The sequence below is a fragment of the Mytilus galloprovincialis genome, chromosome 13 (genome assembly GCF_965363235.1).
Source record: "Mytilus galloprovincialis chromosome 13, xbMytGall1.hap1.1, whole genome shotgun sequence".
NCBI lineage: Eukaryota > Metazoa > Mollusca > Bivalvia > Mytilida > Mytilidae > Mytilus > Mytilus galloprovincialis.
The window spans coordinates 56,796,886-56,815,626 of NC_134850.1; the positions used below are offsets into that span (position 1 = coordinate 56,796,886).

Here is an 18,741-nt window from a genome sequence, read left to right on the forward strand (position 1 = left end):
ATTTTTTATCTGTAATATGAAATTAAATAGACCTAGAATAATCCAACAGCACATGTTTGCTTAATCTATTTATATCTATATTTATGTTTATATCGCTTATATGGTAATCGGATGACTATAGAGGTCAACTCAATAGATAACTAGATGGTGCTAGATTCAAATACACACGAAACGAAGCTACGTATGTTCATGCCTGTGCCTTGTTCATTGTTTTATTTAGACTTTTAATAGTTTGGATAAAAGTTTTACAATATTATAAATTAAATATGAGAATTTGATTAGAATCGGTGAACATGAATTTGACAGCTAGTTCCCCTTTACAAAAATACAACGAATAATTGTCCACTGCAGAAGCATATATATAATTCATAATTTTAAATGTCTATTGTTGGGCTATCGATCGGTTAACACTTCTCATGTGTACACTTATGCATGAAATATTTGCCACTGGACATAAAACAAGGTTTTACCGTAATTATCATCAATATCTAACAGATAAGATTATGCAGCATACAATAAATGATTTTCTGTGATTCTTGAAGGGTTACATACAACTGCTTACATCAATATTCTTTGAAATTTGATGGATAGTTGTCTTATTATTAGCAATCATACCTCATATCCTTATTTTTATATGTAATTAATTAAATGCGTTTTTCTTTTATCATTGATCGTGTTGATGGAATATATATTGGATTAAAGGTACGCCTGACATGATTACATGTATTTGTAATTGAACCGGATCTTATATATAACTACACTACAGTTGTCAAATCTGAAATATTTAGAAATTTAGACCGTTCAGTGCTGTTTATTTGGAATTCTTATTGACGCAATCTTTCTTGTAACATCATAATATCGACACCGTTAAAGCTTTAAAATTGTGCTAGTTCACATCGCACATTATTATTTTTATTTAAAGCATATATTTGATCTCTCTGAATTAATTAGTCATATAACCTATGTCATATTCAACAAATTTTTAGAATGGTGCAAGCGTCTTAACTGATGTTCGGTTTGCCTTTTTTATTGTATAAATTTCAAGATTTAGTAAAAGTTTAATCTAAGAAGACTTAAAGATGATTCATTTAACATCAGAATCTGACTGACGAAGGATATCTGTTATCCGAAATATTTATAAATAATTACATTTATAGTTCCTTTTTATATCATTGGTGTTGTTATGTACACTTTTTAGGCGTTTATATAATTTATTTTATTGTGTACATGTATCGTTACTTGTAACGATCCAGCTCCCACGTGGGAAAAATCGTTGACTATTATTCAGACGTGTGATATATATATGTTACAGTCATTTTCTAAATTTAGGCATTTTGTAAAATGCCTGAAAATTTTAGGCATTTTCTAAAATGCCTGCAAAATTCAGTCATTATACAAAATGACTAATTGTTCTAGGCATTTTACAAAATGCCTGGAAAAATTGATAGGCATTCTACAAAATGCCTGAAATGGTTTTATAGAATGAAATTATATACAATTAAAAGCTTTCAACACCGGAGCAGCTTTAATTATGATAATTACTGAATTAAAAATAAGAGTATTAACAAACTTTACTGAATTATTTCAAAAAACTCTAAAAAAAAAAATATTTTTCATTTCTCAAAATGTTTGGACAACAGAACTGTCACACAATATTTGTCCTGATTTGTTTGTAAATACATTGTTTGGCATTAAATATGGTTTAAGCACTTTAACCAAAGTCTGCGAAACCTGAATCATGATATATTTTACCGTTTCATTACAATGTACCTTTACTGACAAATACTTAACTTTCGACTTCATTGTGGTTCGCAATAAGCACACATGGCACACATGAATATCTTCTTTAGCAGTAGATACTTATTCTGTCAAAGCACTGTTATTTGTCTGTTAAATGCAGTTTTACTGAGGAAATTTTACAATTTTGTTTATTATCTTTCATAATATCTAAAGCCTATAGAGATGAACTAAACAGCAATAACGTTCAAAAAATTACATCGTACAATCTAAAAATAAGACAATATGACAAAAACTGTCAATTGCTCCTTATGGAGTTATTGCCCTTTATATTCAATTTAAAAAAATTGTGATCTTAAACCAAAATTTTCTCCAATCCATATATTGGACCATATAAATTTAAACGTAGACACAATTTGCAGAAGGCTGTACTGATTGAAACACGTATCAGATGACACTACCAACCATACATTTGCATCACAACAAAACACAGCCGTGTATGGCGAAACCCATATTGTAGAGGGGAGTTTGTTTCGATGTGTATGTACCAATCTAAAATTCTCATTATTTCTGAAAAGGAACATTAAATATATTGCCATATTTTATTCAAATGCAAAACTTTTTTCACATTAAGAATTCTACATGCATGACATGTACAGCAATCAGTCAATAAAAAAATCTTTTTTGTCTACACATTTTTCACCCTACTGTTTTGAATCTATAATTTCAAAAAATTCTATTGTTAATTTTGTTCTATTGACAATATAGTCATAAATTCACTTCGGGTATCAGAATTACGAATTGAGTATGTACTTTACTTAGTTTCACTAAAAATAATATATCCTATGACAAACAAACCTTCCAAGTACTGAACCATTAGTCATTTTCTTTGCAAGACATTGTGCTTTGTCCACTATGGTCAATGTCCTTCTTCTACAAATTGCCTAAAACTGAACAGGCAATTTGTTAAATTTTGCTTCTAAATTTCAGGCATTTTACAAAATGACTAGGTATTTTTAGTCATTTTGTATAATGCCTGTCAAGTTTAGGCATTTTATAAATTGCCTGAAAATTCAGTCACTTTACAAAATGCCTAAATTTAGAAAATGCCTGTAACATATATATATATATATATATATATATAATGTCTAAAAATAGCAACAATCAACATTCAATCTAATAAAGCGTGGATCAGTTTGTGAAGATAAACTGATACAGTTACTGAATTAAAATTATATAAATGTCTAAGAATATAACTAAAACACACTAATTGATACATTAAAAAGTTCTATTAGATGTTAAATAGAAATACGCAATATTTCGCTAAACAAATTAGCTTCATCAGGCGTGTGCATCTCTCAAGGTGAAATCGGATGCATGACAAAAAAATATTTTTGTAGCTTAATCTATACAAGATTTGAGGGATGGGTGTAACATATTAATTCGGTCATAAAATATGTTTGTAGCTACAACTACATGAAGTTGGAATAAAAGTTTAACACATTTATAGATGTTCGATTAATTGTATGAATTTTTATAAATTAATCTGTATGATTTCAAGATAGCTATGGTTATAGAACTTTTTAATGTATCAATTAGTGTGTTTTAGTTATATTCTTAGACATTTATATATATATATATATATATATATATCATTTATTAGATAACATTTTTATACAAATTTATATTTAGTTAAATATAATGGGGAGTCCTAACTAAAGTTAATATAATGCTGCAATACTTGCGTGTTAGAAATCTTCATAACTTTAATAAGGTAAGCTGTTATAGTTTTCACTATTTCTTTTCTTTTGTTTTCTTTTTCATTTTTCATTTATCTGGGCACATGACTTGTATGAAAAAGTGAATTAAAGATATCGAAACAAGGAAGGACAATCGATGATAAACGTTACACATTGTACCTGTAACAGGGATGGGGTAATTGAAAATGTAATGGTAATTAAGTGTAATGCATTACAATTTTTCATGTAATTGAATGTAATGTGTAATTGAGCATTTTTTTAATTACATGTAATGTTAATTTAATTAATTACATTGAAAAAAGCATGTAATGCTCAATTACTTTTGAATTACATTTCAATTACATATACTTTTATGGTGTTAAAGATTAGGATTTGTTTAATAATATAAATTGTAAAATAATTCTTGTTTTTCAAATATTGATATCATACATACTGAAGTTATAATGTATATTAATATTTAGTTGACCTACAGATGGTTTTTTTAATAATTATTATTTAATTATAAAGTAAAAAAAAATGTGAGAATCATATATTAGTGTTCAGTTGTTAAGAAAGATCTTTTAACTAAATAGATTGATAAGTAATTAATCACCTTGTAAAAACAAAAAACAAACAAAAAAGTGTCACTGTGAAAAATCTTTTTAGACAGTTCATTTAGAATTTAAAATCACTGCACACAATCATTTTGTCAAATTAGTATACACAAAAGGGTTATAGAAATAAAACTTAACAGCTGTAAAAACAAACAGCAATTAATCAGATTAAAATGTCCAGGGGCAATGCCACTGTTACATGTATTTTTATCTAGTTAGCAAAATATTGCTAATATTTAGAAATTATACATGTTATACATACATTATTTGTACTAAAAATTATTTTCAATATTGTGACAAGCACACTTTTTGAATATTTATGATTTATGTATAATATCTTTATTTGTATTATGTTTAATTTAAATGACTTCATTTCTGAGATGTCAAAATACCCCTTAATGTATGGGCAAGTTAATAGGAACCAATTCCCCCTCCTTTCAATATGATGATCTTATGATCATAGAACTTCCATGTTGTGATCAACCAATATCTGCCACATTATCTCCTGTCGAAAAGCTATTTAGAATTGATGTCAAAAGTGTTCAGACCAGAGAGATTCAGACTAATGGCAAAACATTAAAATAGCTAATGATTATCAAATGCAATGCTTAAACTATGCTTACACAAATATTCTATACATGCATTATTTATACATGTATAATATTGTTAAAAAATACCATTACGAAATGTAATGTGTAATATAATTATTGACTTTAGTAAAGTAATTGTAATTTAATTAATTACATTTCAAAACAGTGTAATGTGTAATTGATGTAATTGATCATTTTTGCAATGTAATGTGTAATTTAATTAATTACATTTCAATGTAATTGACCCCAAGTCTGACCTGTAAAACACTCCTTCGGAAATTGCATTAAACCTTTTATTAATTATTTGAAAGTGAATTCTCCGAAAACATTTTAATGCAAAAGATATGCAAATTTCATTTTTATACAATAGTTTTATAAATGCTAAACAACAAGTAGTTTTATCACCGTTATATATTATATTGTCAATATGTGGACTTAAGGCTTTCCATTTATTTCGGTAAGTAGTATTTATGCAACATATATAAATATATGATTTTAATACATTTTCTCCATATATAGATATAAGAAGATGTGGTATGAGTGACAATGAGACAACTCTCCATCCTAGTCACAACTTGAAATAGAAAACCATTATAGGTCAAAGTACGGCCTTCAACACGCAGCATTTGCTAACCAAACAGCAAGCAATAAAGGGCCAAAAATTACTAGTGAAAATTTAAAATAAATAGTCTCATATAATAAAACAACGGAATGCAAAAAGCTAAAATTATCTAATCTCTCTGAGCCTGATTCAGCGTGTTATAGTAGTCTGTCGAGAAAAAAAACCACCAAACAACAGTGAGAAGAAGGTAAGGAGGAGGAAATTTAGTAAAAAAAGGCAGAATTGTAAAAAAAATATCCACCCCACTATCTAGTATAACCAAACATAAATAATATGCCACAGAACTGTTCGAGACTGTTATAACTCACCAAGGTATATTTTTTGGTTTGTTAGTTTTCGCATTTCCTCTACAAATCAGGAATCACAAATGCATGGCGCTCTAATGAAAATAGTAAGAAGGCAATTCAAGGTAACGAGTTCTTGTAAAACAGACAAGTAATGTAATTATTCTAGAAAAGTCATCCTGTCATCTTTAAAAACAAAACAAAAATAAAAAATAATCAATTACAATTACAATTTTTATACCATTCATGATGAATTACAGGAACGATAGAATCATATTTTCAGTTACTAAACAGAAATGACCCTAAAACTATCACTCCGCTTTGTCATCGTTTGCTGTATACAATTGGTGAGTATAGTTATGCGTTTTCTAGTAAAACAATATCCCCTTACTTTGGAGCTAGCCTTGGCCTCGAAGTCCATCCTTTTTTATGGTTTGGCTCCAGGCTCTATATTATGTGTGGTTATTCTATTAAAAATTATCAACTTCATATCTTTTACTTACACGAGGCAGGTCCTGATTAGTACATGGTGGTTATTGATGGACTCAGTTATTCCTTTTTTACGAGCTAAAATCAATTATCGGAAAGTTCGAACTTTCTACCATTTATGCTCCCTTTGACGAATGTCATTGTATTTATTTGTACTGCATTCCTGTCATGTGATGTTCTCAATTTAATGGTGTATTAAACATTGCCACAAAATCGCGAGGTTTGGTAAGCCACAAAACCTGGTTCAACCGACCATTTTTCTTAAAACGTCCAACGAAAGTTGTTATCTTATAGTTCGATTCTCTGTGCGTTACAGTGTCGTGTGTTTTTTGTAACACTTCAGTGTTTCTGTTGTTTTGTTGTTTTCCTCTTATAGATGATGAGTTTCCCTCCGTTTTGGTTTGTTACCAGGATTTGTTTTTCTCAATCGATTTATGACTTTTGAACAGCGGTATATACTAATGTTGCCTTTATTAAGTAACAGAATACCTGTTTAATTTGAACTATGAGCTTGATACTATAGCACGATTGTGAACTAAGACAAGAAAGGATACGAGGATATGGGTACCATGCAATAGCAAATCAAGGCACAAAATCACGGAATGCCAACATACAAAAACATAAAAAAAACCAACCGAAATGCAAAGTAAAAAAGCGGTGTTTTTCTTGCTAGGTGTCGATCATGCTGCATATGTTTATGGTAGAATACAGCTTCATGCAACCTCCAACAAAGGAAGAGCTACACGAACACCTGTGTCTGTTTGTCTTTTTCTTTTTTAACCATGGCATTTTCGATATATGAGTTTGATTGTCCCTCTGGTATCTTTCGCCCCCCCTAACTTTAAATATTTTAATAAAGCATTACGCTTTTTTTTTGCAGTTGTGTTTTGCGTCATCATTGCTTAGGGACGAGTCAGATTATGGATGTTTTGTGTTTGGTGAATGTCCTCCAGGTAATTGCGCTTTACTTTTATTACTTGCTTAATATACAGGCACTAGACGTTCTGTCACTAGTAATTAAATATTGGCAATCGGAAGAAAATAGTGACCATATAAAGAGTATATGGACACTTCTTTCTTCCCATTGCTAATACTTTATTACTATTGGCAGAACGTCTAGTGCCTGTGCTTGATATATCGTCCAAACCAATCAGATTTAAGATTTTGACGTCATGCTTGCGGTAACCATGGTGAATCGTCTTTTATAAATAGGTCACAAATCGGAATTATAACTGACTACGTCATTAAAAAAAACACACTTTTTGTAATAATTTCATTACAATACATTTCAAACCAAGCGATCTTCTTGACCTATCAATTCTCAATGAAGTTCCTTTATATATAACTTTTATACTATATAACACTTGCGCACTACTAAACATTGGACTCATTTTTTTTGGCATCTGTAAACATGATATCTAAATGAAAAGTTAGAAAAAAGTTATGAGTTTTCATAAATTATGTTAAAAATACAGTTATGGTCAAAATAAATAAAAAATAAGTAAACATGATACATATAAAATGAAGCAAACAAAGAAAAAAGTATATACATAATATGGCAGTAAGCATCTGACTAGTGGTATCATATTCATAATATCTGTTACGCATTTTTATGCCCATTCTACAATAGTTGAGGGGCATTATGCTTTCTGGTCTGTATGTCTGTTCGGTCGTTCGTTTGTCTGTGTGTCCGTTCGTCCCGCTTCAGGTTAAATGTTTTGGTCAAGGTAGTTTTGATGAAGTTGAAGTTCAATCAACTTGAAACTTAGTACACATATTCCTCATGATATGATCTTTCTAATTTTAATGCCAAATTAAAGTTTTGGCCCTAATTTCACAGTCCACTGAACAAAAAAAAAAGATAGTGCGAAGCTTAGGTTAAAGTTTTGGTCAAGGTAGTTTTTGACGAAGTTAAAGTCCAATCAACTTTAAACTTAAAGTATAATCACAAAAATACTGAACTCAGAGGAAAATCATATCGGAAAGTCCCTAATCATGGTAAAATTTAAATGACAAAACACATAAAAAACGAATGGACAGCAAACTAGTGCACATGTTCCCTATGATATTATCTTTTTAATTTTAATGCCAAATTAAAGTATTGACCCCAATTTCACGGTCCACGGAACAAAGAAAAAGATAGTGCGAAGCTCAGATTAAGTTTTGTTAAATTGTTTTGGTCAAGGTAGTTTTTGATGAAGTTGAAGTCCATTCAACTTGAAACTTAGTACACATGTTTCCTATGATATGATCTTTCTAATTTTAATGCCAAATTAAAATATCGACCCCATTTCACGGTCCACTGAACATGTAAATTGATAGTGCGAATGGGGCATCCGTGTACTATGGACACATTCATGTTGACATTCTATTTTCAAATCTTCAAAATCTAGTCAGGAGTTGTTTTCTTATTATCAAAACCAACCCATTTCACACGGTATTTCCAGTTACCCCTCATGCTCGAGATTCTTTTGTAATATTCTTTCGATGGAACATACAGTATTGTCGCTATAGTTATTTTGCGTAGCATACTGTCATATGATTGGAAAAGATTCGATTTGACTTCATCAGAAATAAAGTCTGCATGTGTTTCTTCAAAATAAATTTTGGCTGGTTCTACTGCATGTATATCGATGGTGGTATACTACCCGTATCATATGTGTAATTCGTGCATACGTCAATACGCCTATCTATATGAACTACCGTCATATTTTCGTTTTAACTTAACGTGTTTTTTTGTGTTTATGAAACATAGTGCGGTTCAATCCAAAAACTGTTCAATTATCGTCCAATGCCTGTAACTAGAACAGGATATTATAAATATACTAGGTCACCTACATTGCAATTTGGATTGGTTTTCGATATCACAAACTAGTCAAAACATTTACTAAATTTTATCATCGGTATAAGGACATCATTCGTAAATATAGCTCAACATGCAGACTTGTTATACGTTCAGGTATTTCACATCCAATATTTCATGGAAATATTCTTTATAAAGCACAAAAATGTCAGTATTCACCTCAGAAACTACAATGTAACAACACCTTTAAATAGACTTATAGAAGAAATAAAGTTACGATACTGTTGTCAGGACATTAATGATTGCATATTTTGGCGTTAATATTGATTCACTTATAGGGTCTTTGCATCGGAACTAAACACATTTATTTAAAAACCAGTTGTTGGCATGACACGGGTTATGTTCTTCTCATATATGTTATGATGGTATGATACTAAACTCCTCACGGGAAAGATTGTACCTGATATTCATATGATGAAGACATTTCTCGTTTTGTTTATATAGATTAGACCGTTGGTTTTCCCGTTTGAATGGTTTTACACTAGTAATTTTGGGGCCCTTTATAGCTTGTTGTTCGGTGTGAGCCAAGGCTCCGTGTTGAAGACCGTACTTTAACCTATAATGGTTTACTTTTTAAATTGTTATTTGTATGGAGAGTTGTCTCATTGGCACTCACACCACATCTTCCTATATCTATATAATCTTTCAATCAGTTTAATTGAAGTCTGGAGCTGGCATGTCAGTTAACTGCTAGTAGTCTGATGTTATTTATGTATTATTGTCATTTTGTTTATTTTCTTTGGTTACATCTTCTGACATCAGAATCGGACTTCTTTTGAACTGAATTTTAATGTGCTTATTGTTTACTTTTCTGCATTGGCTAGAGGTATAGGGGGAGGGTTGAGATCTCATAAACATGTTTAACCCCGCCGCATTTTTGCGCCTGTCCAAAGTCAGGAGCCTCTGGCCTTTGTTAGTCTTGTATTATTTTTAATTTTAGTGTCTTGTGTACAATTTGAAGCTTAGTATGGCGTTCATTATCGCTGAACTAGTATATATATTTGTTAAGGGGCCAGCTAAAGGACGCCTCCGGGTACGGGAATTTCGCGCTGCATTTAAGACCTGTTGGTGACCTTCTGCTGTTGTCTTCTCTATGGTCGGGTTGTTGTCTCTTTGACACATTCCCCATTTCCATTCTCAATTTTATCTTTGTTTTTATACGCTTTTTTTGACACCTTAGCTTTCCGGATTTCAATTCATTCTTTAGCAATTTTTCAAGGTATTTCAAGTTTTTCAAGTAAGGTGGTAACATATTCCTGATTTGTTTTGTTTGGAAATGTAGAATCAATCAAATTTTCGGACGTCGACCATACACTAAAAATAATCATGGTGAATATTCTGTTGTATCTAGAGACGTGTGCTGTATGAAATGCAAACTGAATAAATCAGACAGATAATTTCAAGCCAATTATTATGCTCATCTTAATATTTTGATACCATGTCTGCTACTGGCCGAATTATTATTTTCCTTTGACTATTGCACTATGATTGGTAGTTCGTCGATTGAGTATTCGTAATTTAAAATAGGTGGCAAGTTTCTCTCACAATGTTCGGTAAGTAATTTAATCCTCTCTCGGAGTACAAAATACTTTGTGAACCATGACGACACGTACATAACAATTTCTATAAACGCTTTATGAACTGTTTGATAATCTTATATGTGATAAGGGTATACATTCAACGTATTTTGTAAGTTAGCAAATAAAGACAAACACATATTGACATTTGTACAGTCTAACGGCAAACGATACCATAATGTCAGTACTGACTCTTTCAAAAGGCATTGCCTCTATTGGATGCTAGATAACTGAGCTCGATCACGATGTGGAGGTTGTTAATACTCCGAACAAAGTGCACACGACTGTATCCAGTTTTTAATGGCGCTATTCATGAATGATTGCAAATGAAGACTTTGAGTGATACAAATACAATGTAGTTATACTTATTCCTTATTTTGTTTTGTGGAATTACTAACTGAATAATTGCATTTAAATATCTTTATCCACACTATTAGACAAAACGCGTGTCTGACGTATATACAAAATTAAGTTCTGGTATCTATAATGATGAGTTTATTTACAACCACTAGGTCGATGCCACTGCTGGTGGAGATTTATTTCCCCGAGGATATCACCAGCCCAGTAGTCAGCACTTTTTGTGCTGACATGAATAATCATTGATATGGTTATATTTATAAATTAACTGTTTACAAAATTTAGAATTTTTGAAATACTAAGTCTTTTCTACCTTAGGCATAGATTGCCTTAGCTGTATATGGCAAAACCTTTAGGTATTTTATTCCTCAATGCACTTCAACTTCGTAGTTTATTTGACCTTTTTAACTTTTTTGATTCGAGCGTCACTGATGAGTCTTTTGTAGACGAAACGCGCGTCTGGCGTATGTACAAAACTTAGTCCTGGTATCTATGGTGAGTTTATTTGATGATATAAAATGTCATCATGTAAGAAATACAATTATGGTTTCAACACTAAATACATTTTTATGCTTGGCCTTGTCTTAATGTTATCCACAGGTATCAGAGTAGAATATGATATTTCTAATATAATTATCTACACGACGTTCAGATCTTATTTCAGTCGTTATGAATAAAGTATAAACATTAACATGAATGTCTCTGCACTTGTTTAACTGATTGATAGGCAATTTTACGAACAGGTTGTGAAAATATCAGATTTGATGATTCTCTAGTATTTAAGTGTTCTAAGTGTATTGTATTTGATATGATGATAATCAATATGGTTATTAAAAAAAATTTACATCTTGAGTTTCATTTTAAAATATCTAATTTTTTTATAATGATATGAGTATGATTTTACAGTTTCATCTCTTAACAATAAATTCCCTTGCATTAAGGTTACTCTCTGAATTTCCATGATCGCTATACTTTCAAGCTTTCAACTCTGATATGTGTTTTTAACATTGCTTACTCCTATATAGATGTTAAAACTTTACTATATATTGCACTCACCACATTATAACAAATGAGCTGAAACATATGAACTAAAGCAGGCACTGTCTTTCAAAGTAAAAACACCGACCTTTGCTAGAAATATCACAAAACAGAGAACAGTGTGATCATTGTAAAAATGGGAGATTCTCGCTACATTGAAGACCCATTATTGGCCTTCGGCTGTTGTCTGCTTTATGGTCGGTTTGTTGTCTCTTTGACAAATTCCCCATTACCATTCTCAATTTTATAGGATATGTAAAAAGAATCATTTTATTTTTTCCTATTCATTATTTAGATGAAATAAACATGTTTTAATTGCAGCAACAGTTCTGATATTATAAAATCGTTAAACTGTAGAGAATTATACATTACGGCGTTAAAATATAATAAAAAAAAACACCATCAGACAGACTACATGTTGACAGAAAACCAGAACAGTATTCTTATGTCTTATACTATAAAGTTGCATATGTCCATGAGTGATTATTTTGTTGCATCAAAGACGTTTAAAAAAATATATCAGAACACTAATAGAATGGGAGTATTCTCACGGACGCATATGTTGATACACTAAACTATACTATTCTAAATTTGCAGGAAAAGAAGTAATACCATGTTTCGAGTCTAATGGGTTTCAGTGTGCTGTGTGTTCAGTTGGATATGTACAACCCAGCTATGTTACATCAAATCAGCACTACAACGACACCACATGCTTCAAGCCTACACGTCGTTGTGTAGCTGAAGGTAATAAAATTTCTGCTAACAAACTTTTTTTTCATATTTCAAACCGTACGAAGAATAAAGAACATAGAATTTTGAAAACTTGAGATAGTACAATTGATGATACATGATATCTGGGATGATCGCTTTAACATTTAGCATTTGACAATAAGATAACTGTTAGAAAGCACAATACTGAATAAACGAAAGAATATTAAAAGGTGTAAATTATCAATTAAAGCAAAAAATGCGTGTATTCAAAGTTTTAACAATGTCAATTGTGGATCTAGAAAGATTTATTTTCCTGCAGCACCAATGTTCATCCCGAAATCGGTGGCATGCAAAGTTCGTGTTGCTGACTTGGAAAGAACAAGAAATGCATGTCAACTTCCCTTTAAAAACCAGCAGGCAATTTGAAAACAATACACAGGTTGTTTATATATCCAGATTATGTTTTTTATATAATCACCTTTTCGGAAAATGATTATATTTTTGGGCAAAAAGGAATATGATTGGCCAATTTCAGAAGTATTATCTTCCCTGAAACAACAAGATAAAATATTTCAAATCTTTTAAAAGTGACCTACAAGAAAACATTATCCGTAATCATGTTAAATTCGCCCGAAAAATACAATCGGTTAAGAGATCTAGTGTTATAATATCAGAATGTTGTGCACTTTGGTGTAGAACACAACGCCACCATACATTAAAAAGAAGTGCACAAATATTATACATTGCATTTAAAATATTGTAAAAGTATATATCTTTTACGTTTATCTTAGCTTAATATTTATGATTGTCGATAGTTTGTAATCACGGGTAATGGAAAATTAAACTAATGTGAAAGTGGAATAAAAATATCGTTCATGCGTGCAAATAAATTTCAAACTCAATTACATTGACAGACCTACATGTATTCACAAAGTTACAGTCGAAAGTAAATTGTTTATGAGAAATCTGTTGGTTAAATTTCATGAACGTGCCTCGAAAGATTTGATAATAATAGCAAAAAGATACCACATTATACATGAATAAGTATGTCCTATGATTTTAACACAATTCACTTAAGGTAGACTAGACGCCAAACTACGATCTACAAAATATAACTGTCTCTTTATCATATTGCAAGCTATAAATGAATAAGATCTAGACAGGAAAAGTTAAACTAGCAAATATCTGACATCGAGATTATAATTCCGTAATCAGTAATATGTATATTTTCTTGTTGAAGATATAACATACAGTCGAACAAAACACAAAAGCTTCTGCGACAGTCTGGATGGTTGCAAATGTAACACTAACAAATGTTACTATGGAGACCCATGTCTATGTTATCTACATACCACAGGATGCCCAGTAAACACATCACTTGATGAGTATGGAGGTAATGTATAACATTTTGTATAAAAAAGAGCTACGACTATATGGTATGAGCTTCGCTCATTGCTGAAGGTCATATGGTGACCTATAGTTGTTTATTTTTCTGTCAAGTAGCTTCTTGTGAAGTGTTGTCTCATTGGCAATCATACCTCAAATTCTATTTTTGGCTTTTTGAACTATTTTGATCTGAGCGTCACTGATGAGTCTTATGTAGACGAAACGCGCGTCTGGCGTATAAAATTATTTACTAGTATATGAAATAAATATTTGTTTGTGAATTTTTTATTCTCGATTAAAATGATTTCTATTTAAAGTTTAGGGTTATATCATTTTCACAACTATATAAATGAGTTACTTTTATAAGAGTTGCTTTTTCTTGCATTTTTAGGATGTCAACCATGTGACCCTGGGACAGCTAAGAATGATACAGGATGTGGACCATGTAGAGCTGTTTTACAGTAAGTTACATTTGATAAAGATACAATGCTTACGTTTTAAAATTATCTTAGCTTTAACCTATAGTACACATATACGTACAACGGCTGATAACAAAGTCCCCTTAGTTTTAACAAGTTTCAAAAATCGGTGTTTATGAATCTGTTTTTAATCGTGTGTTTTTCTCCATCTAAGCTGACCGTTCATATGATAATTCCTAATCCACGATATATATTGATTCGCCGGTTGTTTTGATGTTTGGACTATGTAAATTTGTTTAGAGCTACTAGTTATTGTAAAATGGGCATTCTTTAAATGTAATCTACCAGGATGAGTGAGGAAATGATATTTGCAAGACATAATATTTTGCTATATTAGAAAAAAAGTCATGTAAGAATTGCCTTCATAATTTTTATGAAGGCTTTTAGCAATCATTTCAGGTTTTTTGTATATATAAAATACTCTTAAGTCATCTTGATATTGTATTAGTTAGTTGATTTGGCTTACACAAGCCAAAAAATGTAGCTTTTCCAACATTAATATAAGAAATTAAAATATTTTTTTCAATTTTTTCCACAAATTTATTCCAATAAAAAGCTACTTCATCGTTATTACAAAATACAGTTTAAGTTTCTTGACAGATGTAGTAGAACAGAAACTACTATAGCTGTATTTGTCAAAACCGTTCGGAATTTTGGCCCTCATAGATCTTCAGTTTCGTATTTGTTTGGGCCTTATAAATCTGCTATATTTGATAAGATTTTGTTGATATCTTTTAAATGATGAAAGGTAACTATTTTGAGTAGTTTCGACCAGTTTGGGGATGCATCAGCAATTTTGTTTGGTAATTTGTTTTATAATTCCAGGAAACTTCCTAGTTTACCTGGAAATGTTACAGCAAGGATACACAAAAAGCGACCATTACTGCCAACAATGGAAACAGTAACAAGTAATGTGACACTTTAAGAATAAAACCTTTTTCATGTAAATCGGAGTGCAACCATTCAGCAATCAAGTAAGCTAAGTCATTTTCTGCTTACCAACTTTTCTTTCGAACACATTAAGTGTTAAAGAATGTTGTTGCAGAGACTGTACCGATTTAATTGGTTACCAATTTAAATAAAGGCTCGTCGGATTACTAGTAATATTTCATAAAACATGTTATCAATAAATTAGAAAATGCTGACTCATCGGATACCAAAAAAATCTTAAATTTACAAATTTCAATAGTTAAGTAGAAAATGCTGACTCTCGTCCGGGATACTCATCCACATCCAGCGACTTGATTTGATAAATTTTGTATAATTTTCAGTTTTTCTGTGAATGGTTTACGCGTATATTTGTGATGTAATGTCTCTGTTATGATACTGTCCGTCTTTTATCGACCTTGGGATGTGTAATAATCATTCCAAATTTTTTCATTTGTCTACATTTAAGAACTAGTACTTCCAAAGTATTACATAAAGAAAACACCGCGAAGATGTGTTTCAGATCGATAAGTTTAAATAAACATATTCCATTTGCAATATTAAGGAAGTAATTCTATAGTTCGGCTAATGTCTATTCGTTTTAAACAGTTGCACTAATAATGTGTCACATGCAGTTTACATTAAGATCATTATGTTAAAGGCTTGTTGACCTTATTTAAAAGTATTGAATGCTATGTTTTGATGTATTTGTAGATTCAATAAAAGAAGATAAAAGTGATAAGATTTCAAGATCAAATCCAATTTTTATGGAACGTACGTTTATTGCTATGTAAGTGTTACACAATGTAAATGCACGGAACTGACACATTGGGGAAACAAGACATTTGTACGACGATTTGACAAATAAAGTATTATTACTAAAAAAGGTATATATTGGATGTTGAAAAATATATCCACCAAAGATTTTATACTTACGGCTATACAGTTTTAAATGCTTCAACTATCCCAGACAAGTTCTTATGAAAAATGATTATGCGATGTGATTGACAATGAGACAACTCTACACAAGAGACCAAACGGCATAGATACACATATACAAAAATAATTTGGTGGGATTAAACATGAAGCGGGCGTCCAACCCTACCCCAACATGTGTACTTGCAGTTATACATCTGTTTTATTATTTTAGTAGTCATATTATCATATTTACTTTTAGAGCTATTGGATTAACATTTATTGTGCTGTTGTTAGTTATAGTAATCGTCGTTATGTTGTGGCGATGGAAACAATGTTGCTTTGCTCAAGGTTCGTATCGTTTATAATTGTTTTCTCTATTAGGAATAGTTCTTGAGTCTCTTTGTGTTGATGATGTCCCTCTTATAATTAAGTGTAACTAATGATAACGAACCATACAGATAAATTTTATTTTATTTTAGAAGCTATTCTACCGAAGCTGTAAGCTCAATACCATATAACCTTTGTCTGAAACTTCGAACGCGTACAAACATTAGCAAAAACAAAAGCATAAAGTACTAACCAAATAGCCGAACTACAATACAAAAAAAGAATAACATGAAACCTGAAAAACCAAACACTTAACTGTATCAACAATTCAAAAGAGATCTTGTGTTTACAAAATCTAGGGCGCAAAACACTGTCGTCAATAATATGCAAGCACCACCTCATCTCATTTAATTTAGCATATACTTTTGAATGTATTTACCAAAACCTCATGTCAAGTAGAGCCTTTTATATATTTCAGGTAACACACGCAGTAAATCAAGTTCCAATGGACGTTCAGGAGCAAACGAAGAGGAAAACATATATATGATTAGTTGGGATACTTGACAATTACGTACTCAGACATAATCCCAATGTTTGAAAAACGTATGATGCGTGTATCTGAATATGAGAACGTTTCGAATTGTATCGCACAGTTGTTTCCAAATAGACGTGAAAACTCTTTCTTCTAATAAAAACTCCTGAACAATGATTTTTTTGAAACAAAAAGATGAATGGTCGACAACATAACGATCAACGTTAACAAACAGTTCACATCCTTAACTGGTCAGTGTTCGGCCAACATTTTAATTCTATGTTGAAATGATTTATCATTGACATTGTTATAATAATAAATTAACTGTTTACAAATAAACTCTTAACAAATACCAGGATTGAAATTTTGTATTTGCGCCAAACGCGCATAAATTTATTTTCAACATGCTAAGAATTTCCTACCCAAGGGAGAGATCAATTTAGCTGTATAAGGCGCACATTTTGAAAACTTTGTCCTTAATGCTTTTCAATAAGATACTTAAGGCAGCAACCATTTGAATTTTCCTAGGGGGGGGGGGGGGGGCGGGCGGGCTATGGTTTTTTTTGGAAAAAAAGTTTGTTTCCAGTTTTTGGAGAAAAAAATAATTTGTTTTTGATTCTGAGAAAAAAAATTTGTTTGTTTCACCCTCAGCTGCCACTATATGTAATGCTAAAATTGAAAGAAAAAAAAATTGTTTTCGACTTGTCGCGAAAAAAATGGATCGTTTTTCGCCGAAGGCGAAAACAAAAATTTCTCCAGAAAAAAAAAACCATAGCCCCCCCCCCCCCCTCCGAAAATCAAATGGTTGCTGCCTAAGTTAGTCTTTTGATCTTTTGATTCGAGCGTCACTAATGGACTTTTGTGGACAAAACGCCCACCTAGCATAAAAAACATATACAAGACTGTGTCACTAAGTGAGATTATTTCTGACTCTTACAAATCAATTATGTTCTTACAATAAAAGTACAATGTTTATGAGAATTAACTTTAAATGTTTAAAACATTATTTGAGTCGTTAAACTATATTGGGGAGCTTTTTAATTTAAGTTCGTCCCAAAAGTATTATACCAGTATTGTAGACAGCAATATTGTAAAACAATACTGAATTAGTTCACTGCCATTTCAAGGAAATGTATGTCTATTGCTAGAAGTATGTTAAGAGACCAATTATTCATAGATTATGAAATAATAGCTACATCTTGGTATTATAACTGGTATGTGTAGAAGTTGTCATGCAACGATGTAATGAACAATGTTATCTGTTTTCATACAAACTTTAATGTGATTTTCATTAATGATTTCTTTAAAAATGTTATCAATTTATATCCGTAGCAATCTTTTAATATTGTAATTTATATCGGTACAGTTGCAAACTTATGGAACATGTCATAACAAAGCACTTAATTTATTATTTCGATAGTAACAACCTAGCAAATCACCTATAGCACGCGTACGGCTGCAGACACTCTAAAACATGTGAAACACAACTATCTTTCGTACAAGAACAAGCGTGTTCAAATTCAGACAATAATATCCAAACTGACCTAATTA

At 31.2% G+C, this 18,741-nt stretch overlaps 1 protein-coding gene across 2 annotated transcripts; it reads left to right on the plus strand.

Moving 5' to 3' along the window:
• The first annotated feature begins 3,426 nt into the window (after positions 1–3,426).
• LOC143056824 (uncharacterized) lies at positions 3,427–17,531 on the plus strand. 2 transcript variants are annotated; one of them, XM_076229987.1, is made up of 10 exons: positions 3,427–3,511; positions 5,847–5,933; positions 6,956–7,028; positions 12,508–12,654; positions 13,862–14,014; positions 14,399–14,468; positions 15,312–15,394; positions 16,128–16,203; positions 16,591–16,679; positions 17,137–17,531. In XM_076229987.1, the coding sequence occupies exons 2-10, from the start codon at positions 5,883–5,885 to the stop codon at positions 17,220–17,222; spliced, it is 828 nt and encodes a 275-aa protein (XP_076086102.1). In that variant the 5' UTR covers positions 3,427–3,511; positions 5,847–5,882; the 3' UTR covers positions 17,223–17,531. The 2 variants fall into 2 exon arrangements, with proteins under 2 accessions (XP_076086102.1, XP_076086104.1); XM_076229989.1 differs by having other exon boundaries at positions 3,431–3,511; positions 5,870–5,933.
• Positions 17,532–18,741: the final 1,210 nt, after the last annotated feature.

Bases quoted from the DNA above. Each gene is read 5' to 3' on its own strand.
- LOC143056824 (XM_076229987.1), top strand. From the start codon at position 5,883: ATGACCCTAAAACTATCACTCCGCTTTGTCATCGTTTGCTGTATACAA. The intron at 7,029-12,507 runs GTAATTGCGCTT...CTAAATTTGCAG, and splicing joins GTTTGGTGAATGTCCTCCAG to GAAAAGAAGTAATACCATGT. The intron at 14,015-14,398 runs GTAATGTATAAC...TTGCATTTTTAG, and splicing joins ATCACTTGATGAGTATGGAG to GATGTCAACCATGTGACCCT.